This window comes from Lagenorhynchus albirostris, chromosome 4 (genome assembly GCF_949774975.1).
Source record: "Lagenorhynchus albirostris chromosome 4, mLagAlb1.1, whole genome shotgun sequence".
In the NCBI taxonomy this organism is placed as follows: Eukaryota; Metazoa; Chordata; class Mammalia; order Artiodactyla; family Delphinidae; genus Lagenorhynchus; species Lagenorhynchus albirostris.
Genome location: NC_083098.1, coordinates 76,573,852 through 76,596,751, shown reverse-complemented (window position 1 = coordinate 76,596,751; position 22,900 = coordinate 76,573,852). Strand labels below are relative to the sequence as shown.

Below are 22,900 nucleotides of genomic sequence, written 5' to 3'. Positions count from 1 at the left end.
GAGAAATGCCAAAGTTTATTGCACTTTCCCTTCTCACTGACACTGGTGCATCCCATTCCTCTGTTCTCACTGAGACCATTTTAATCTAGATTCTTCACCTGTCCCACCCCGCCCCCTAAAACACACACACACACACACACACACACACACACACACACACACACACACACACATGAATAGTAGAGACTGCACTCTAAGAGATAAATGGCTTTCCAAATTTTGTGGCCATTCCCTGGGCAACATCATTTCTTCTCAACTCTTTGGCGTCTCTGTCACATTTGACTCTCGACACCCCTATTCTTCTAAGGCTCTAATAATTTGTCTCCTTGCCTCACCCACTCCCCCCTTGTAACTGTTCTTCAAGGGCCAGACTTTAGAAATCTTCTCTTCTACCTCCATTCCTGCTTCATCTCTTACTCCTATGCTGATCATCTCATATCTATATTCAGGTCCTATTCTCATCTGAGCTCTCTCTTCTCCAACTGTACATTGGACATTTTCAGTTGTGCTATTGTCATCTCAAAGTCAAATCAGCCTAAGACTGACCCTAGCCTCTCCCATGCCCCAAACACCAACTTCTTTCCTAACTTAATAGTCTTTATCATGACATACTCCACTTTCTTCTCGCCAGCAGAATCTGTGGGTACCAGTTGTAAATTCGTGCAGAACCTGATCACTTTCCACCACCCCTGCTGCTGCCACCCTTGTCCACCTTTGGTCATCTTTTATTTGGATCATTAAAAAAATAACCCAAAGTGATTCTTCTAAATGTCAAGTCAGATCAGGTTACTCCTCTGGCAAAACTCTCCAAACTTCCTGTCTCAGCAAAAGAGTTCCTACAATGGCCATCCAGCTCCTATACAATTGTGGTCCTTTAAATTCTGTGATGTCATCTCTTACCCTCTCCCTTGCTCAACCACTCCAGCAATACTGGCAGTCTTAGAGCAAAGCTGTCCAACAGAACTTTCTATGATGACAGACGTGTTCTGTATCTATATCTATATCTATATCTACACCTATACCTGCACTGTCCAATATGGTGGCCATTGGGCACTTGAACTCTGGCAAGTGCAAACGGAGGAACTGAATTTTTTTTTTTTTTTTTTGCGGTACGCGGGCCTCTCACTGTTGTGGCCTCTCCCATTGGGGAGCACAGGATCCGGATGCACAGGCTCAGCGGCCATGGCTCACGGGCCCAGCCGCTCTGCGGCATGTGGGATCTTCCCAGACCGGGGCACGAACCCATGTCCCCTGCATTGGCAGGCGGACTCTCAACCACTGCGCCACCAGGGAAGCCCTCCAATCCAATTTTTATACAGCTATACAGGGGATCGTTTTGCGGGGGCTCCTCATTCCCCATACCAGTGATTCTCAACGCAGGCAAAGCCCTATGCCCTGGGATCGTGTTTTTAAAACTTACCCATAGAAATGAATGCATTTTACATCACGACATAGCACACATACACCCTTATATAACTGAAGTAAAGGTTCATAAATAATTCTTCTCTTTAGTAATTATGATATACTCTGTTTTCTTTTTCATTAATTTTTTTAGGGAGAGCTGAATGAGACTCACTAAATCAATATCACTTCCCATTAACGTTGTGGTCTTGGTGACACCTACAAATCATCTAGAAAGCTTTTTAAGCTTTCTAATGCCCAGATCCCACACTAGAGCAATTAGAATTTTTAAGAGTGGGAGCCCACAAGGCTTCTCGGGTGAAGGCTTTCCTGAATCTTCCTGGCTTCTTACCACTTCCTCCTTTGAGCCTCACCTCTGAATTCCGGACCGCCCTTTATTATAGCAGGCAGTACTCGATTTTGCATTCATTTACATGTTTATCTGAGACTATAAATTCCTTGGGGGCACGAGACTATCTTGGGTCCCTAGCACCCAGCACACCGTAGCCTCCTCCATAAAGATTTGTTGAGAACGTAAATGCATGAGTGAAGCAGAGAGTAAACTATCTTCTTTGGCTTCCTCGTTCTTCATCCTTCTTTCTGGCTGTCCTCTTATTTCTTACTGCTCTTGCTTTGTTTTTCATTCACTGGCCCCTCTTCCTCAGCCCACTTCTGAAGCAGTCAAATTGCCCTCTGCCCCACCCTCAGCCCCCTCCCCACTCTCCCCTCTCCACGGGCCCTCCTCTGTGCACGTGGCTTCCATTCTTCCTCTGCTGGAGGCTTCCAGAGCCACACCTCTAACCTTCACCTCTTTTCTGAGATCCAGATGACTTTCCAACGGCTTTTGGTAAAGCTTCGTGTTAGAGAGCTCGGCTCCAGTTCCAGAAGCTGCAAGGATGGGTTTAGTTTCCAGCTGAACCACCATGTCTTCCAAATTACTTAAGAGCTTTGTCTTCCTCATTAGTGAATTCGAGATGATGGATGGTGTCCAATTTGTAGGGTTGTTTTGAGGATTAAATGAAACGTTTAAACATGTATTTAAAGCTCTTAGCACAGTGCCTGGCTGGCAAAGGGTAGGTGCTCAGTAATGGTTACATACTCTCACTGGACTTCTCTATCTTAAGCTTCTTCAAACCCTTTAAACTGTCTGAAAACAGTATCTTCCCTCTCATACCTCTTACCTGTTTCCAAACATCCTGACTTCCTCCTCAGGTAATGCTAGAATCAGTGGGACCTTGCCTGATACAGATGTAATTTGGGGGCTGGGAAGGACTCTTAGGGGACCCTTGTCATTGCCACAGCTCTCAGCATCTCTCAGCCAGACAGCTACTACCGTCTCACAGGACTCGCTCTCTAATCCAAATTATCTGGTCTGTTCCTGCCAGAGTAATTCTTGTAAAATCAAAGCAAATCTTCCACTTGCTCCATTAAACTTTTCAGTGATGGGATAAAGCCCAAAGCCCTTCATGTGGCAAATAAAGTCCTTCATTACCTGGTTGCTGGACCCTGAATTCCCTTCTCCTGTATAGTATGCCTTACTGTTTCTTGCCTTGGTACATGATGTTTTTCGTTTTGAAGTGTCCTAACCTCTTACCCTCACCCCTCACCAGAGTGTATCTTGCTCCCTCTATAGCTCATTGTCTTCCTAGAGCATTTAATAAACGCTAAGGGAATTATTATTATTATTATTTTTTGCGGTACGCAGGCCTCTCACTGCTGTGGCCTCTCCCCTTGCGGAGCACAGGCTCCAGACACGCAGGCTCAGCAGCCATGGCCCACGGGCCCAGTCGCTCCGCGGCACGCGGGATCCTCCCAGACCGGGGCACGAACCCGCGTCCCCTGCATCGGCAGGCGGACTCTCAACCACTGCGCCACCAGGGAAGCCCTAAGGGAATTATTTATCTTCTGTGTGTTTCCCATTCTCCATCCTGGCTTCACCAGCTGGTGAGCTCATTGACAGCAGGCAACTTTTTATTTTTTAATGTAGTTTTGTTTCCTGAGCTGCCAGCCCAAACCTTACAAATGAAAGGAACTCAGTGATTTATGAATGAATGAGCTTTGGAATTAGGAGACAATATAATTAGTTCATATCCTTGCTCTAGTTATCTTGTGGAAGTAATTGTTTGGTAGAATACTGTGACTCTATTGCAGGTTGAGTGTCTTGTGCAATGCTTTGTGTTAGAAACAGCAGCATGTTGTAACATGTCTTGGGATCAGGAACTGTCTGACGTGGTATATTCTCTTCTGTTATTTAAGTCATGTGTACAAACTCATTTGACAAACACTGAACCCCTGCTTTGTATCAGGCATTGGGCATAGCACAGGAACATATAGTAATAATACTACAATAATGCTAACTATTACATACCTCCTCTACTCTGCACCTAAGTAAGCTGGTGAGATCAACCACCTTCTAAATACGAGTAAATGGAAGTTCATATTTAAAATGTCCTTTCTAAGAGAAAGAGCTAATAAGTGGAGAACTAGATCTGAACCATGGTCTGCCCTATTACTCAGTTCATTGCTCCAGTCAGTTCTGTGTAGTGACTCGCAGGTACCAACTGTTGAACAACTTTTGCCTTTAAGGTGCGGAACGTGCATTTTTTTGGATTTAATTCTCTTAACACTCTGCAAGGCTTTATCCCATTTTCCTGGATAGGAAATGGGATCAGAGAGGTTAAATAACCTGTGCAGGATCACACAGGACTGTGGCAGGTAGCAGAGCTGAGGTCCTCAGGTCTGCTTGACTCCCAAGCCCCTTCTCTGTCCACTTAGCGCATGGCATGATCTAGCCAGAGGGCAAATGGCTGTAAGTGGGAAATTGAAGTTCACTGTGGTAAGTGCAGGGATAAAACAGCAAGGGCAAGGAGCTGCTGGTTCAATGAGGAAGGAATGGAGAGAGCTGTTCAGACTGTGGATTCCATATGTTCTGATCATGTCAATATTATGCTAAGTCACTCACTTGCTCACTCATTCATCAAATATTTTGAGCCCTTCGATTTGCTATGGATACTAGTGATGATTGATACAAACATGAGAAAGACAAAGTCTTTAAAAAAAAACTCAGTCAAAACCAAACCAGGGAATTCCCTGGCAGTCCAGCGATTAGGATTCCGCACTTCCACTACAGGGGGCCCAGGTTCGATCCCTGGTCGGGGAACTAAGATCCCCCAAACTGTGCAGCGAGGCCAAACAATAAACAAACAAAAGAACCCCAACCCAACCCAAACCCAAACAAAAATACTTAGTCTTGTAAGGAAAAGGGGATAGAAAGATGAGACAGAAGAAGAAATGGCTACAACAGAAATCAATGCTACAACAGAGCTAGTCCCCAGGTACCGTTAACCAGGCATGGAAGGCAAACCAGCAGCTTCCTCTCAGTTACAACGAGTCCATTCCATCTGGACTGCTTACCAGGCCTCCTGGGCCCTCCAGGATCTGTCCTGCCAACCTCTCTGACCACCTGTCCTCTGCCACGTGTACTACTTCTGGTTCAAGTTTGCCAGGCTCCTTCCTGCCGTTGGGCCTTTGCCCTTGCTGTTCCCACAGCTTGGCCTGCTCTTTCCCTGGTGTTCTGCATCCGGAACTTAGCTCCAGTGTCTCGTCCTCAGAGAGGCCTCCCTGAGCGCCCTCCTCCTCCACTTTGTCACATCATCCAGTCCTTCTCTTCTTCCTCCCGGCATGAATCATGATCCAAAAGTCACTATAGTTTAGTAGTTAAGAGCATGGGCTCTGAAACCAGGTCTCAGTTCCGGCATTTTACTAAAGTAACCTTGGCCATGTTATTTAACCTCTCTGGGTCTCAGTTTTCTCATCTGAAAATGGGGATGATGACAAAGGCCCTCCAAATCTCCTAGGGTACTATAGTGGGGTTAACTGAGTTTACGTATGTAAAGCAGTAACAGTGCCTGGCATTTAGGGGGGGATGTAATAAAGCCATAGTGAGTGAATCGCCTCATTTTCATTCATCAACCCAATACATATTGAGTTTGAATACAGACAGACAATAGAATGCAGGTCTGGGAATGCAACAGTGGACAGGCCAGGCATATCCTCTGTCCACAAGAGCTTACTGCCTGTCTGCACCATTTCCCTTGTTGACACAGATCTGCATTTTACTTGTAAACTTTTACCTAGAGGTCATCTGAACCTTTCCCCTTCATTCCAGTTTCTAGTTCCCACTTCCTGCCTCGGGATTCGTAGTACCCAGAAGGTACCCCCTGCAAGTGCCTTATTATGGCTTGAGGTCACACATAAATCTATGCATTTTTACACCCACACAATTTGTTGCTTGTAGTTGCGTTCATTCCTTTGGAGTTAGAATCAGTTAGAGGTTTGGCTAACGAGGAATTGGTGAAAGGTCACCAAGGAGATGAGAAAAGCAGAAAAAGAGCTGAGAGGTCTACCTCTTAGCTTCTTCTTTCTGGGGACAGACTTTCCCCAAGTCTGCCTAATTTCTTCTCACCTAGATTTCACTTTGTCTTGGAAGCCTTCCCTGACTTTCTAAGACAATGGGCTCTTGAATAGACCTTGTGCTCATCCCTATAGTAAGACTTCATTCCACTGCAGGGTAACTTGTCTACTCTGCTCTCTCTCCCACTTGTCTGGCTCACCGTATGGCCTGGGCCATCTTTTTGGTCTTATTCTCCATTGTATCCTCAAACCAGCAATACCTTCTTATTGTTAGCAAGTAGTACCCTTTATGCACGTATTGAACTTAAGTAGAGGGTAAGAACCAGTAAAGTGGGTAAATTAGGAGGCAGTGATTTAAATTGTGTTAGAAAAGGACTATTTACTTTTAAAAGAAGTTTTTTCAGGGTTCCATTGAGTAGGGAGTCAGGGTTATTGCTATAGAAACAACCCCCAAGTTTCAGTGGCTTATTGCCCACCAAAAAACTTTCTCAGTGATGTGACAGTTCAATTCAAGTGTTCAGTTAGCAACCTTCTAAATCCTGTGGTCCACCATCCCTTATGCCCTTGGGGTCCTCTGCATTTGGCTAGTAGACGTGGGGAGAGAGGAAGAAGACAATCATTGAGGACAATCACATGACTTCCCATCCCTAACAGGGACTGGTTTACACAGCTGCACCGACCGCTAGGGAAGCTGGGGAAAGCAGTCTAGTGGGTGCCCAGGAGGAGAGGGAAGTGTGTTTTGTGAGCACACAGCAGTTTCTGCCCTGGGAGCACACCAGAGCCAGCTGGTCCTGTGTAAAGTGAAGTGCTTGATCACCTGCAGTGGGTCCCAGAATAAGGAAATTGCACTGATGTCTACTGCTCTGGCTTTGCAGAAGAACTCATGTGATCAAAATCTAAATCATTGCCTCGAACTCATTGAACAAGTCGCCAAAGTGCAGGGACAACTCTTTGGGATCTTCACTACAGCAGCCCAAGAAGGTGAGAATGGCCCATGCATCCCCGTCTTTGCTTTCTTTTCTTTGTCCCTTCTCTGTGCTCTTTGACTGGGTTGCTGTGGTTGGATTTCTCTCGCTGACCTGATTTGTGGATTCTTCTAGGAGGACGTTATGATGGTGTGGAAACAATCAAATCGCGCCTTTTGCCTTGGCTGGAGGCCTCCTTTACTGCCGCTTCCCTAGGAAAACCTGTCGACAGCAGGGTCCCCTCTCTACAGGTAGGGATGCTAAAGGATCCTCCTAGGTGTTCAGCACCTGATCAGGCTCTGGGGACTCAAACATATGTAAGACATGGTTTTTACCTAGTGAGGGGCTCAACTCTAGTTAGTGAATTGAGACATGTGTTGAAAAGGTGAGTTTCTATATACAGTAATACGTGGCATAATGGATTAAGCTTTCTCCTAAGACAGATCGGCATTAAAATCTCAGCCTTGCCTACTTACTGGTGGTATGGCTTCAGGCAACTCAATAAGCCCCTGCTTCCTCAGCTGTGAAAAGGTCCTTGTGATGGTCTGCATCTGGGACATTGCTGGGCCCACATTAGGCACTAAATAGTAACTTTTAAACAACAAGTTAGCCACCCAGACAGGGTACCACCGGGCGGAGTCAGAAGAGAAAGAGATCATTAGATGGGGGAAAGCTCAGTATTCTGAAAGAGTAAAACAAAACTACTTGGAAACTTCCAAGATAAGAAGAAAACTCAATTCTGGTAGATCGATCATGAGTGTCATCATTTGTGGTTGATATTGGTGGTTTCCATGCGACAGTGGCAGTGTTTTAACAGTTGAGGACCAGACTGGAAAGACAACGCATACTTTGCTTAAGGCGCTGGTATCACTATGTCTGGATAGGCAAAACATTTGTAACCTTGATTTTAAATGTTTATATGGATTTACATAAAATCCTTTCAAAAACTGAACCATTTAGAGCAGGCCGTTCTAAGCAAGAGGGCCTTATGAGGTAGTGGCCAAAGCACTCCTGCTTAGAGATCACTGGACAGAATCCTAGTCTATCTTCTATGGTCCTGTGTAGGTTGTCCAACCTGTTAGGTCTCAGTTTCCTCATCTGTTATATGGAAACAATGCTTTTGCTGACCTAACAGGGTCACTGTGAGAGTTAAACGTGATAAACCTGCGAAACAACTTACATGTAGTAAGGGCTCTGGAGACATCAGCTGTTGTTAAACAAATTTTTATGTGGGGATTTTCATATGCCTCTTAGATTTTTGCCCCCTGTGGATGTTATTTTGGGTATAAAGGTGTAGGATGATATTTCACTGTCTTTTTTAAAAATCTGAGGTATCATTTACCGGTAGTGAAAACCATAGGTTGGTGAATTTTGACAAATGGATATATTCTTGTAAGTCACACCACTATTGAGATATAGAACATTTCCATCACTTCAGAGCATTCCCTTATGCCACTTCCCAGTCCCCTCCTTCCACCCTCAGGGCAACCACTCTTCTGATTTTTATCACTCTCCATTAATTTTGCCTGCATGGGAAATTGATGAAGATGGAACTATACATTACGTCCCTTTTGTACTTGACTTCTTTTTTCCAGCGTAGTGTTTTTGCAATCTGCCCATGCGGTTTCATGTATTCAGACTCTGTTTTGATTTGTGTACCATTCCAGGACACGTTTGATAAGGACGGACGTAAAGAGTTTGGCGCTCGGGATCGGGACATACAACAATTAGATGCTGATTTGAATGCAACTCGTAATCAACTCAACCAGGTTCAAGACGAGTAAGAGGAATGCAAGTTATTTTCTTCCAAAAAGAATTGCCTGTTCTTAATTTTTAAGTTTGAAAGGAGAATACTGGCTCATGTAAAATGTAGACATTTGCAAATAAGTCATATGATGTGTGTATATGTGTGTGTGTGTGTGTGTGTGTGTGTGTGTGTGTGTGTGTGTGTGTGTGTATGAGTTGGGAGGCAGTGTCTTTGAATTTGGGGACAGGATTCCTATATTACATTATGATCCCTAAGACCCTGGTCCCCTTGGCTTCATTCCTGGGGCTCCTCCTTTTCCATAGGCCCACTATCAGTCCATATGTATGAAAGAGAAAGATTGTTGCATGAAAATCTAACTTTGGGGAGGAAAATAAGAAAAGAGGCAGAAGAGGAAGGGTTAAAGAGAGTGAAAGATCAGGTAAAGAGAAAAATTAAGAGAAAGAGAGAAAAAGTAAGATGAGGCAGCCTGCATCTATCTGTCAGTTAGAGGTTATACACGCCTAACTGAGAACCATTCAAGATTTTGGAATAACTTTTAGATATAAAAATGTATTTTTAAAAAGTTAAGCAATGTCTGGCAGTAACAGATCTCAGATGTATGCTGTGTGCAAAGCCAGGGTAGCAAGTTCAAGGAATCACTGCAAAGAAAATTGCAAACTTTGGGTTGTACTTGAGGGAGATAGACAGATGTGATGCAGCTGCTTTTAACATATCTAATAAAAATCCATCAGTAAGGTGTTTCTCCTACCACAGCATTGCTCCATGGCTGACATGTAGAGGATGGCAAGGGATTCTTTTGTCACTAGTTAAGGCTTGTGATGGAATAGGGTATGGCATTCTGCCTTGTTCTCTGATTAGATTTCCTTCTAAGGAAAACATCTCTATTGATTGATGTAATTTTGTCCGATTATAAAAGTAATACACATTTCCTTTGTCAAAATGCCTATAACAAATAAAAGTATAAAGATGAAAATCAACTGTTAGTTCATGCCTGTTAACATTTTGGCATATTTTACTCCAGACATTTTTCCTTTCTCACACACACACACGGTAACAGGGTTACCTCTACACACTCCCATTCATTTTTCCAACTGGAACCACTGTCAGTGTGTAGTTTTACAGCTGCAGCAGTCAAAATTTACAAATGAACTGTGCAAGATGCCTAATTCCTCTGAATTCGTATGACTTATTTCAACTAACGTCAACTGATTTGGAGAAGGGTAAGAAGGAACCTTAAATCTGCCACTTCTTTTCTGGTTTATCGTAGTTTGTTTTGTGTAAATATTCAGTTAATTCCAAGCTCTGTTCGGGGCTGTGTTTGCCCTTTCAAGGGGTCTCATTGTCCTCCTCCTTCCTTAGACAGGCATCTAGGGGTGAAGGGCTGTTTCCGTGCTCTCCTGGTGATGGAGGAGAGGGGCTTTTTGTCTTGTACTGCCCTCTGGGTTCTTGCTGCCTTGGTTCTACCTGGGCACTGGAGTCTTGCGCTGATGGGTGCTGAGTTGTGGCTCATCTGGTTAAGTTTCCTCACGCATTCGCTGGCCCCTGCTGCTGCCTCCATTTGCCTCTGGTTGTGAGGCAAAGCTTCGCGACTTGCTGATTCTTGTTTTCAGTCAGAATCCGTAGGAGCCAGGAATTCCTACTTGCCTCTCTTGTCACTATGGCTGTGTAGTTACCCATCAGGGGCATCATGGACCATAAACGAGAACTGCACGCTTTTTTTAAAAAAGCTTTTTATTTGGAAATAATTTCAAATACAGAAAATTTGCAAGAATAGTACTAAGAACACCCATATACCCTTTCATATGCCCCTTGTCCTGTTTGCTTTATCATTTTTAATTAATTAATTAATTAAATTTATTTATTTTTGGCTGCGTTGCATCTTCGTTGCTGCATGCAGGCTTTCTCTAGTTGCAGCAAGCGGGGGCTACTCTTCGTTGAGGTGTGCGTGCTTTTCATTGTGGTGGCTTCTCTTGTTGAGGAGCACAGGGTCTAGGCATGCGGGCTTCAGTAGTGGCGCACGGGCTCAGTAGTTGTGGCACACGGGCTTAGTTGCTCCGCGGCATGTACGATATTCCCGGACCAGGGCTCGAACCTGTTTCCCCTGCACTGGCAGGCGGATTCTTAACCACTGTGCCATCAGGGAAGTCCCTGCTTTATCATTTGTATGTATACTTTCCCTATCTGTATACACACTGCCCTCCGCCATTTGAAAGTTGCACACGGGAAGGTGCTTTTCCCTTTTGCTTTTCCCTGTTTTTGTTTTTTAACCCATGTGTGGTTCATGTTCCATTTTTTAAGGCATCAGAAATGATGGAGGCTGTTCCCCACATTCTATGGTAGCCAGCTCTCTCCTCCACTACTCTGCCTACCTGTCTTTAAATCCAGGGTGCTACCTAATGTGGAATGAGGGGCCCACCCCAGGAGGTTCCCATGGCTAACCCCGTGGAGACCAGTTTAGCTGTGACTCAGTTCCAAAGGTGCAAATTCCAATAGAGTGTTGAATGGGGACAGGTTTGCTCAGGTCTGACGAGCCCTAGACAAGGGAAGACTGCTGGATTTTATGTTGGGACTCTGATTAGAAATCTCACCTGTCCTCATTTCCTATATCCAATCTATTAGAACATCCAGTGGAATCTACCTCCTAAACGTCTCCCACACGTGCTCCTTTCTATTCTACTACCACTGCCCTCATTCAAGTCGCTGTTACCTTTTGCCTCAGCCAGTTGCCTTCCAGCTGGCTTCCCTGGGTCCATTCTTGCTGTACTACAACCCATTTTCCACACAGCAAATATAGATATACTTTTATTGTAGCAAGTCACCCCCTGGCTTAAAAGCTGTTAGTTGCTTCTTTTAGTACTTAGAAAAAAATTCTAAATTCCTTCCCAGGGCTCTCCCAGCCCTGCGTGATCTGACCCTACCTCTTGCTCCACCCTCATCTCATGCCAAGTTCCCCTCACCTAGTCTTCTGTCTACTTCCTCACCTCGAGGCCTTTGCCTGTGCTTTTTCAGAGAAATGGAAGTCGTCTGCTGGCTCTTGGCATGGCTGGCTTTTTCTTGTCCTTTAGGCCTCAGCTTAAATGTGACTTTCTCAGAGTCTGCGACCACTATACATTGAATGGTCTTTCCTCTCCCTCTCCTCTAATTCTCTTTCACAATCATCTAAGAATAGCACTTATTGCAAGTTGGAACTTTGAAAAATTTGTGTGAATATTTATGATCCAGTAGACTGGAAGCTCCAAAGGGTTACTGTCCTGTATCGCTATTCTGACACTTGTATCTCCAGCATCTAGCATCGTAAATTCTCTATAACTTGCTCAATGAATGAATAAATCCATAACAAAAAATAAATATGTTAGCCTGCTTAAAACAATGCTTGTCACATGAAGGTATCTCCTTTCTTCTCTCTGTATATCATCCAAGGGGGACAAGTTCGCATATATATTTGCCTGTATATATATGTGCTCACACATGTATGCCATGTCTCGAGAGAAAAAAACCTGATTACTGTTCACACTCTTGTTTCTTTCTTGGTCTATTTTCTTCTTTTAATTTTCCACAGTTTTCTCTTGATAAAAATGTTCATTTTCCCATATATACTTTAAAAAATCTGTAACATATTCACATTGAAATTAAATCACAGCAATTTCCTTACAATAGCCAGCATCCCTATCGTGAAGTTATTGCTCCTCTGGTTTTATTTTAGACTTCAGACATTTCATTCATGCATTCATTCATTCAGTTTTTCCGTTTTTTAAAAAAATCTATATGACAGGTACTGTTTTGGGAGCTGGGGATAAAGAGATGAATAAAATAAAATCTTTGCCTTCAAGTAGTTCACAGTGTGTTTGTAATGAGATTACAGATGTGAACAAGTGTTGGAGGAGCTCAGGAGAAGGGAAGACAAACTTTTCTTGAGAGTCAGGTGTGGCCTTTGGAGAGGCACTCATTGGATGAGTGGGCGTTTGTTAGAGGAGAAGGGGATGAGATGGAATTTGGGGAAACGCACACCACCTCCTGCATTGCCTCATCGGATCTGTGCGGAATTGATAGGGATCCTGCTGTCCCATTATTTCTCAGTCTGCCTCACTGTATAGGGAAGGCCAGTGTTTGACCTTCCATGCTTCCATCCAAGTGTAGGGAGGAAGACTGGTGTGAGTTTGGATAACAGTTGCAATCTCTTAGCTACAGAACTATGTGATGAAAGATACTTGGTGTTCCAGGGATGCAAGGTCAGAGAAGTCCCAAAACCTTTGCCAATCCGCAATCTCTCACTGTACTAGGACAACCTCATTGAGAACCATTGGTCTTCATCCAGTGGCATCCATCACATTCTCATTTCCTAAAGAAATAGTACGATTTATTATGATTTGTCTACAACGAGGAGAGTCCTTGAAACTAACAAGGACTAAGCTAGTTGAAAACTCAGGAAAACTGTGCTCAATTAGTGGTGGAAGTCAGAGGCAGGAAGACACGAAGTACTTGGTAGTCGAGTGTAATTGTGGAGGACTTTTTTATAGGCGGGCAAATAATTTTTCTATATTTAGCAAATCTGGGAAAATTAAGTCAAATGCAACTCTACAGTGCAAAGTAATAAGAATAGGTATTAGTATATTACAGAAAAATGGAGATTTTATAGAGAGGCAACCTGGGGATTCGGTGTAATTAGAGCAGATGAATTAGGAGGGTGAGAAGGAGAAACTGAACAAGTTTGTCTTTTACATTCTAATAACAGTAATTATTACCTAGCCTTTTAGAGGTAGTAGCTCTGTAATTTCTTTGTGTTTGACATCGAGGAAAGATGCTAGCATGTTTTTGCATACTAGTGTGCCATGATATTTGTAATATCATCTAATTGAATGCAGATGTCTTATAATTCGATGTTGTTTATATTGAATTTATATCATACGGCAAAAGTTCCCAAGAGAACCTATGCCTTGATTTAGAAAGTCTGCCAATTTTGGAAAATCTGTCTTTAGTTACTGATTTCTCTTACAGTATGGCTGAAACTGAAAAGACTCTTAAAGAAACCAAGAACAGATCGGCCATATCCCTTCTGACTGCAGCGGGGGAAATAAATCAGCTAAGAAAGCAGTAAGAAAAAAAAAAATGACAGGATTATTGCAGGCTGCTGATTAACCTTTGAATTTAGCTTTTTTTGGTGCTCCATTACAATACGAAAGAATCTGTCCATAAAGAGGAAAGGCAGCAATGTTTTTATTAATGTTTTATATATTTTTCTTACTACAAAACAGTACTTATCCACTATAGAAAATCTTCAAAGTACAACATGGTAGAAAGGAACCTTAGCCCTCATAATTCCAGAGCCAGTTACTGTCACCATTTTCTATTTCTGTCAATTAGTACATTAAAAATAAAGTTAAGACAACAAAATGTAAGTATACGATTGTGGACCCCGTTTTTTCATTTAACATTATTTTTTTCTATTACTAAGAAAAAATAAAGCAGAGCTTAGTCTTAAATAGGTACATCATATTTCCTCATTTGGGTATTTCCCTAACATGGAATATTTACGTTGATGCCAATTTTCAACATTGGAAATAATTTTTTGTGGCCAATCTTAGTTTAAATTTCAGATTATCCTCTAAAGATAAGTTTCTAGAAGGGGAAAATAAACACTGATCCTTTAAGAGTATACTTTTTTCAATCTTAACTTTGATTTTTCTTTCCCCAAAAAAGAGCAAATGGGAGTTGCAGTAAAAGAAAAAAATATATATATATGTATATATATATATATATACACATATATATATACACATACGAACATACATACCTTTCTATTGCCTTCATACATGTTCCAATTGTTCTGATTTCTTCAGGAACATCCATAAATTTTAGCTTGGAGCACTAATCTCATCTCCTAGTTAACATAGCTTCTCAAATTCTTTGATCATATTACTCAGCAATTCCCTATCGCACCAGTTCTGTTCTTTACTGTCTCTAGGGCAGCTTTGAATTCTGCTATTGCATTTTTAGCTTTTCTACATCCTTCTTAATCTTACGCCTTCCCTTTTCTTCTTACACCATTGTTATTTTCATCACAGCATGTTCTCTTCTTATGGCTTTTGCTCCCTTGTATGATGGCCATACTTCTTTTTATTAATGAGGATGCCAGTTTTATTTCTAAAGCTTTACTCCTTTCCATAGTAGTACATTATTTTCATAGGTCCACACTTCTGCTTAGTGTTGTGGATGTTACTCAATTTCCACTGCAGTTTCCCCCCACATTCCATCTGTTCAGAGAATAGAAGAGCTAGTGAGAATAGATTATCTCTTTGACCAGCTTCTGGACTGGGTTTTGGAGATCACAGGCTTCCAGAGTTTTGTGCAGTGAAGCCGTCCAACGTAGAATAGTATGTCTCTGCTTTGCCTCTGCAAAGACTTCATGACTCTGCCCACTCTGCTTTGGCTAGAGGATTTGCATGCCTATCTTTTCTTCAGGAGCCTTTTTCCATGCAAGCTACAGACATGAAGTGGCACCCTGACCCTGGCAATTCTGCTCTTTGTTCAATTTGTGTTTGATCCTATGTATTTCCATCCGAGTTTCCCAGGGCAATAACTGCACACTAAATAAAGCAGCCTCCTTAAGTAGGCCAATTGCCGTTTATTACCTTTCCTCCATCCCTCCCTTTCTCTCTTTTCTTTCAAACCTTTTTTTCTGTTCAGGCTTACATCTCTTCAAGCCCAGGAGGAATCTCGCCACAGACACTCAGAGCATAGGAGCTCAGAGAAGCGGGGCTCCGAGCGTAGGAGAGAGGAGCTGCGGGGCTCGGAGCCCCAGGGCTCGGAGCAGATGGGCGCGGACAGGTGGAGCGTAGACCAGCGGAAGGCAGAAGCGATATGCGATTATGAGAAACAGCTCCGAACGCTGAAGGACGAGATAGCTGTTCTGTCTGCTGAAAAATCTGTACTCCAAGGAAGGTCTGACAAATTCTCACAGATCTTTTCATTTAAGCTCCTTTTGTTGAGTTAGTCATAAAAGCCTGGCTTGGAAAAGGAAAAAAGAAAAAGAAAAAAGAAAAAAAAATGATATCCTGAGCGCGAACCCCAATAATATGGAAAACTTTGAACCATAGAGGGATTGTTTTCTCTAACTTCACCCTTCCATAGAGAAAATACCTCGTGGATTGACAATACTTGGGCACTAATTAATTTCGGACTGACATTGAAGCTTAAGGAATGAAACTAAGACGTGCCAAAGGAAGGTTCTTTGTCTTGTTACCAGATTTGAGCGCCTATAATGCAAAAGGTGGTACCCATGTTGAAAGACTGTTCCATGATAGGGGGAGGGTCCTGTTCTCTGAGTTCTAGGAGTTCTCTCGCCAGGATGACCAACTGTCATTTCACAGGGTATTGCCTTTTTTACATCTCACTTTGTTTGATGGAATGAGTAGGTAAGGGAATGTGAAATTCCCTTCTACTGATGGAGAGAACGTTAAGACAGGTCATTCAGACAGTGTTAAGTGAGGACAAAGTAGAGTGTTTCTCTCTTTGGAGTTTCTGCATTTTCCTTGTTCTTTCTAACACTTCCCCTCTTCCCCCCCCCCCCGCCCAGCCCCACAGTGTGCCCAGATTCAGGCTATCAAAGCCACCCCTAACCCTGTTCTCCATTCCCCTTAGGCTCACCTTAGGCTTTCATTTTGGGGAGTCACTCCATCAGTGTTGTGCGAGTGCCAGCTTGTACTGGCTCTGGGAACTGATTCTGTGCATTTCTACCTAACTCTGGTTTCAGCGACGTCACATTGATAGTTTGAAATTGGCTATGGTGAGAGTATTTGTTGCATCATGGAAACTGGCGAACACTATAAATGAGGGCTTTTTTTCCCTTTCCACCTTCGGAGAGTCTGCTTTGTACTGCCTTTTGCCCCACAGTTCCTTCTACAAAACTTCTCTTTTTGGTGGCCCATTCCCTTTGGACTAGCTAGTCTGATCATTTACTTTGTACTTGGTAGCAATATACGTTTCACTGATGGAATGCTTTTCGATTCACCAAGTACTTCCACATGTATTAGCTCACTTGATAACCTCCCCACCATCCTGAAATAGGGCACAAATTATGTAGGTGAAAATGGAGGACCTGCGGAGGAGAAAATGACTGCAAATGGTTCCATTGCTATGGAAGGGGAACACAGAATTTCTTTCTCATTGTTCAATCAGTGTTCATCTCATTTTATACCAGAAAGCTCAGTGATGTGTTAGTGGCCCAAGGTTGGGGTAAGAAATACTGAAAATCTGACTTTTTATTTAACTCTCGCTCTTGCTAGCTGTGTTACTCTAGGATAGCCTTCTTAGCATTTCTGAGCCTCAACTTCTTCATCTGTAAAAGGGCCAACAATCAATGCTAACCTTACCTGGCTGCTTGAAGGATAAATTGATGTGCTGAGTGAGTGAAAGTGTGTTATAAATTCTAATGCACCAGGCAAATATAGAGTATTGTTTTTTGTTTGTGGTCCTATTTGAGGCCTTATGGTGACACAGTGCCTCTCACAGGGAGCTGCTCTCCCTGTTCCCATGGCTTCTAGTTTATGGGGAGAGAAGCAGCCGAGTCTAGGAACAAGAGAGTGAAGGGAATCAGAGCGCTTCCCTGCCTGATTCCTGTTCACCAACAGGTCCGCCAGAATCCGGTCTCCGAGCCCTGACCCTCGCAGCCGCGGCCGCAGCCGCAGTCACAGCCGCAGCCGCAGACGGTCCACCAGCCCCTCCACCGCGGTCGCGAAGGTCAGGAGCCCGTCTCCGAGTCGCGCCAAACTGTCCAGCGTGGCGCGCAAGGCCGCCCTGCTGTCCCGGTTCAGCGACGTCTATTCCCAGACCCGCCTGGATGCGCAGTGCCTGCTGCGGCGCTGCATCCACAACGCCGAGACGGTGCAGCGGATCATCTACATCGCGGCAGTGGTACGTGAGCCTCGCGCGCGCGCCGCTGCACTTCCGCGGTCCAAGGGCGCTGCGGCCAGGCAGTGCTTGGGTAAACTGAACAAGACGGCTTAAAAAAGACTTGGTAGGGCCTGAGGTCACTGAAGGAGGGTGGGTTTCCATCTGTCTCCTCCCTCCTTCCCTCCCTCCCTGCCTGCCTTCCATTACAGATATTTGCGATGAATTATTTTTCACACTCAATAACTATTCATATATGTTAATATCTATTTTGACCAGACATTTGTTGAAGCATCCATAAATGTAGGACTATCTCAGATGGGTATATACGAAGTTGATTCGCGCTGGATCTTCTATTGTAATATGGGTATATGTACGCACAATGGATATATTATTGCTAAGGGCTATCATTTGATTGGTTACCTTCTCTTCTTAGAAAAATCAAAAGGCTGTGATTGTGTTCACTCTTCTGTTTATTTAACTAAGAGTAGTTACTAGAACTGCTAACTACTTGAGTACGGCAAGATTAAAAAGTGCTCATATATAATCTCAAAATCCAAAGCAAATGCATTTATTCTGTGGGTACCATACGGAGATACTAAGAGTCTGTAATGAGAACAGCTAAATATTAACAAACAAAACAAAATATTGGTGTGAGAGCGGAATTATCAGAATCTACCGGACTTTATCCTATATTTATTCATTTATATCGGGAGTCAGCAAACTGTGACCCCTGGGCCATATCTGGCCCTGATCTGTAATTCTAAGAGAAATACCACCCAAGAGCTAACATATACGAATGGTTTTACATTTTAAAGCGTTGTAAAAAAAAAAAATGACAGAGACAATTATGTGACCGGCAAAGCCTAAAATATTTACTATCTGGCTTTTTACAGAAAAAAGAATTTATATCATTAAGAATTATTTAATTTATATATAATTTATATAAGAATCATGTACTGAGTTGGTTAAAGTTCTGTAATTGTAGAGGCTATATCTTTCATGCATAACTGAGTTTTCCCCGTGCCTGCTATATTACAAGCATTTAATAAATATTTGTTGAATTAATATATGCCAGGAAACATGTCAGACACTTGATATGTGTCTATGTATGACGTGACCACTAGATTGATAATTTTCTCTTATTTCTTGACCAGTAGTATGATATTGCTGTGGGATCAAAGCATCAACTAGCATATTTCAAGTATTTATGTAACCACAGGTGATTTTATTTCCTTGAATGCCTGCATCGTCCTGCTCCTTGCAATCAGGATTACCAGAACAGTGGTCAACTGTCTTGAAATTAGTGAATATGGGTAGTCTTATATGTATTTATGTACTTTCCAAGATTTAGATATGTATTTTCTCCCAGATTAAAAGTAGTTTTGACCGCTGGATTTAGTTACCAGAAGTCCAATATGATGTTGAATTTTTGTTGGGCATTCTTTCTTCATTCTTTGCTTTGGACCTCTTTACCTCCCTCCTCCCACCAGATAAATTTGCTGTACTTTTATGTGCAGGAGGCGTTCCATGTAGCTAAAACGGCATTCAGACACTTTAAGATCCGTGTGAGGAAATCGCTGACATCGTCTTATGCAGGGTCAAATGACTTTGAGGATGCTGTCTTGGATTATATCGTTTGTCATCTTGATCTATATGATTCCCAAAGCAGTGTTAATGTAAGTGTTGGGTCTTTTATTGGGACTGGTTTGCTGCTGCTGCTGTTTATAATGAATACTAATAACTCAGAAATCCATCCAGCTTAGTGTCGCATCTATGTAATGGAAGAGCGGGAATGAGTATCCAATATATTTTGTAGAACCAGTCATTATTGGCTCTTTCTTTCTTAGACATATTATGAGGAAAATATTTTGAGCTTTCTAGTTTTATTCTTCAGACAGGCTCTTAAGATTGGAAGATAGAATACCATAGTGCTTAGGAGCAATGATTTTGGGAAAGATAGCTATGGATTTGCATCCTGGTTCTGCCACTTACTAGCTGTGTGACCTTGCACATTTATTTAACCTCTCTGTGCTGTAGTTTTCTAATCTTAAAATGGGAGCAACAATGGTCATGACCCCATAGAGTTTTTGAGAGGATTAAATGAAAGGAAGCAGGTAATTTGCTTAGCACAAGAGTTGGCACAGAGTAAACTCTCAATAAGAGCAAGCTATTATAATTATTATTATAGTTTATGAACAAGTCAGAGTCCTGTGTTGGCGATTATATAACTTGCTCAGAATAGAAAAATAAGGAAATAATAAATAAAAGCTACTAAGGTTTTTGCTTTAGTTTTTTGTTTATGGAGACTTTCTTGGCCTTTAGTATGTCATTTGTTCTCTGTCATCTTTCCTCCTTCTCTGTTTCAGCACATGCACTTCTCTTCTAGTTTACCTTGTTTTCACTCACATGCTCTTTCCCCCTCCCAGCAGTCATAACGTCCTTAGGATTTTCAGTGTGTATTTCACAGGTTGGTAACAAGGTGATGCCATCTTTTTGTTTTTCAGGATGTGATCCGAGCCATGAATGTCAATCCCAAGATTTCATTCCCTCCTGAAGTTGATTTTCGCCTCGTCAGTAACTTCATCCAGGAGATATGTTGCATTGCGTTTGCAATGCAGACTTTAGACCCACCCCTCGACATTGCAGTTGGGGCCGATGGAGAAGTTTTTAATGATTGCAAGTAAGAGACATAGGAGCAGAAGCTAAGGGATTCTTTATAAATAAATTATCTTGTCTGTATTCTCTGGGAACAATTTAGGGAAAAGAGCTCTGGGTGGGGAAATCAACAGACATTACCTGATTTTCAGGCCCAGCCATATACTTCTCTGTACTACAGGGCAGGGCCCTCTTCTGGGGTCATTTTCCTTCTACGTCAAATGTGCTTCAGAGGTGATGTTATGATTTCCATTGAACATATTTGTCCTGGGGAGAACTAATGAGTACCTGGAGTCTGTTTGGAACTCTTTAAAATAAAAGTGCTAGGGAGGAGGTATGGGGATATATGTATAGCTGATTCACTTTGTTATAAAGCAGAAACTAACACACCATTATAAAGCAGTTGTACTCCAACAAAGATGTTAAAAAAAAGTGCTATAGAAATACAGACATATATTGCTTTTTATTGTTTAAAATTTTTTTCATTGAGGTATAACTGACATATAAGATTGTATTAGTTTCACGTCTACAACAATAATGATTCTACATTTGTATATATTGTGAAATGATTATCACCATCAGTCACCATATATAGTTACAAAACTTTTTTTTCTTCCAATGAGAACTTTTAAGATCTATTCTCTAAGCAACTTTCAAATTTGCAATACAGTATTATTAACTATATTGTTAACAGTTATACGTCTGCATAACATTTCTTTTGTAACCGGAAGTTTGTACCTTTTGACTTCCCTAACCCGTTTTGCCCCCATGTCCAGCAATCACTAATCTGTTTTCTGTATCTGTGAGCTTGGTTTTTGTCTGTTTGTTTGCTTTAGAGTCCACATATAAGTGAGATTGTATGGCATTTGTCTTTCTCTGTCTGATTTATTTCATAATGCCCTCGAGGTCCATCCATGTTGTCTCACTTGACAAGATATCATTCTCTTTTCTTTAAATAGCAAAATAGTATCCCATTGTATAGATACCACAGCTTTTTAAACCATTAATCCATCAATGAACAGTTAGATGTCCATCTTGGCTATTGTAAATAAAGCAGCAATGAACATGGGGGTGTATATATCTTTTCAAATTAGTGTTTAGTTTTCTTTGGATAAATACCTAGAAGTGGAATTGCTGGATCATATGGTAATTCTGTTTTTAATTGCTTTTTAAAATAAATCTATTTATTTATTTATTTTTGGCTGCTTTGGGTCTTCGCTGCTGCGTGCGGGCGGGCTTTCTCTAGTTGCAGTGAGCGGGGGCTAATGTTCGTTGCGGTGCACGGGCTTCTCATTACGGTGGCTTCTCTTGTTGCAGAGCATGGGCTCTAGGCACGCGGGCTTCAGTAGTTGCGGCACGCGGGCTCAGTAGCTGTGGCTCGCGGGCTTAGTAATTGTGGCTCACGGACTCTAGAGCGCAGGCTCAGCAGTTGTGGCGCACGGGCTTAGTTGCTCCGCGGCATGTGGGATCTTCCCGGACCAAGGCTCGAACCCGTGTTCCCTGCACTGGCAGGCGGATTCTTAACCACTGCGCCATCAGGGAAGTCCCCAGCATGAGAAATCTTATAGGTTGCCTGTGGGACTTAGATGGTCTCTGTTTCTAGCATTTCCCTGAATTACAATTCTTGTAATCCTGAGAAGGAACAAGACTAGTCTGACATGACTTTTTTTTTTGTCAGTTTAAAAAAATTGAAGTATAATTGATTTACAGTATTGTGTTGGGGTGGCTCCATTGTGCAGTGATAGCACATTGCACTTCTACAATGCTGTGTTAATTTCTGCTCTACAGCAACGTGATTCAGTTACACATATGCATCTCTATATACATTCTTTTTAAAATATTCTTTTTCATTATGGTTTATCATAGGATATTATATATAGTTCTCTGTGCGCTACAGTGGGACCTTGTTGTTTATCCATCTAAATATACTAGTTTGGGGCTTCCCTGGTGGCGCAGTGGTTGAGAGTCCGCCTGCCGATGCAGGGGACACGGGTTCGTGCCCCGGTCTGGGAGGATCCCACATGCCGCGGAGCGGCTGAGCCTGTGAGCCATGGCCACTGAGCCTGCGTGTCTGGAGCCTGTGCTCCGCAACGGGAGAGGCCACAACAGTGAGAGGCCCACATACCGCAAATAAATAAATAAATAAAATAATAAATAAATAAATATACTAGTTTGCATCCGCTAACCCCAACCTTCCAGTTCATCCCTCCCACAACCCTTCCCCCACGGCAACCACCAGTCTGTTCTCTATGACATGACTTGTTTTTAGTGAGCCCATGTCGGGTCCTTGTTATCAGTGGTTCCTATTCTAGGAGCCCACAACTATCTCTTTAATAATAGAATCAGGATCCATATTTATCTAAGTGTGAGCAGAATAAAAGATGAGAATTTACACTGATGTCCGCTTCCCTCCCAGTTAGGTTACATAACTGCTTATCTTCTCTTTCTTGTTCTTTTGCGTGTTTAAAATAGGTACCGTCGAAGCTATGACTCCGATTTCACGGCTCCCTTGGTCTTCTATCACGTGTGGCCTGCTCTCATGGAGAATGACTGTGTCATTATGAAGGGAGAAGCTGTCACCAGGAGAGGGGCTTTTGTATGGTGCCCTTGCATAATGACAATTCAGCCCAAGTGTTTGATTCACAAGTTCGAGAACATTTATAAACCCAGAGATTCTATAAAAGAAGTTCATAAAGGGTTATTTGATAAGATTTCGTACAAAGGAGAGGAAAGGGACTGGCTGGGAAAGAACAGATTCTTTTCTTTGATTCTTCCATGAGTCTTCATCATTTCCTGGCAGTCATTTCTT

The 22,900-nt window shown here is 42.5% G+C and overlaps 1 protein-coding gene across 2 annotated transcripts in view; it reads left to right on the top strand.

The window, feature by feature from the left end:
- SPATA18 (spermatogenesis associated 18) overlaps window positions 1–22,900 on the top strand; it is a 29,697-nt gene that overhangs the window by 1,734 nt on the left and 5,063 nt on the right. Inside the window, exons 2-9 of one of the 2 annotated variants that reach the window (XM_060147278.1) lie at window positions 6,690–6,795; window positions 6,915–7,030; window positions 8,447–8,559; window positions 15,232–15,486; window positions 17,175–17,457; window positions 18,954–19,112; window positions 19,941–20,116; window positions 22,564–22,687. In XM_060147278.1, coding sequence (XP_060003261.1) covers window positions 6,690–6,795; window positions 6,915–7,030; window positions 8,447–8,559; window positions 15,232–15,486; window positions 17,175–17,457; window positions 18,954–19,112; window positions 19,941–20,116; window positions 22,564–22,687 — 1,332 coding nt within the window. The remainder of the gene's footprint in view (window positions 1–6,689; window positions 6,796–6,914; window positions 7,031–8,446; window positions 8,560–15,231; window positions 15,487–17,174; window positions 17,458–18,953; window positions 19,113–19,940; window positions 20,117–22,563; window positions 22,688–22,900) is intronic. The other variant, XM_060147279.1, reaches the window with a different exon arrangement.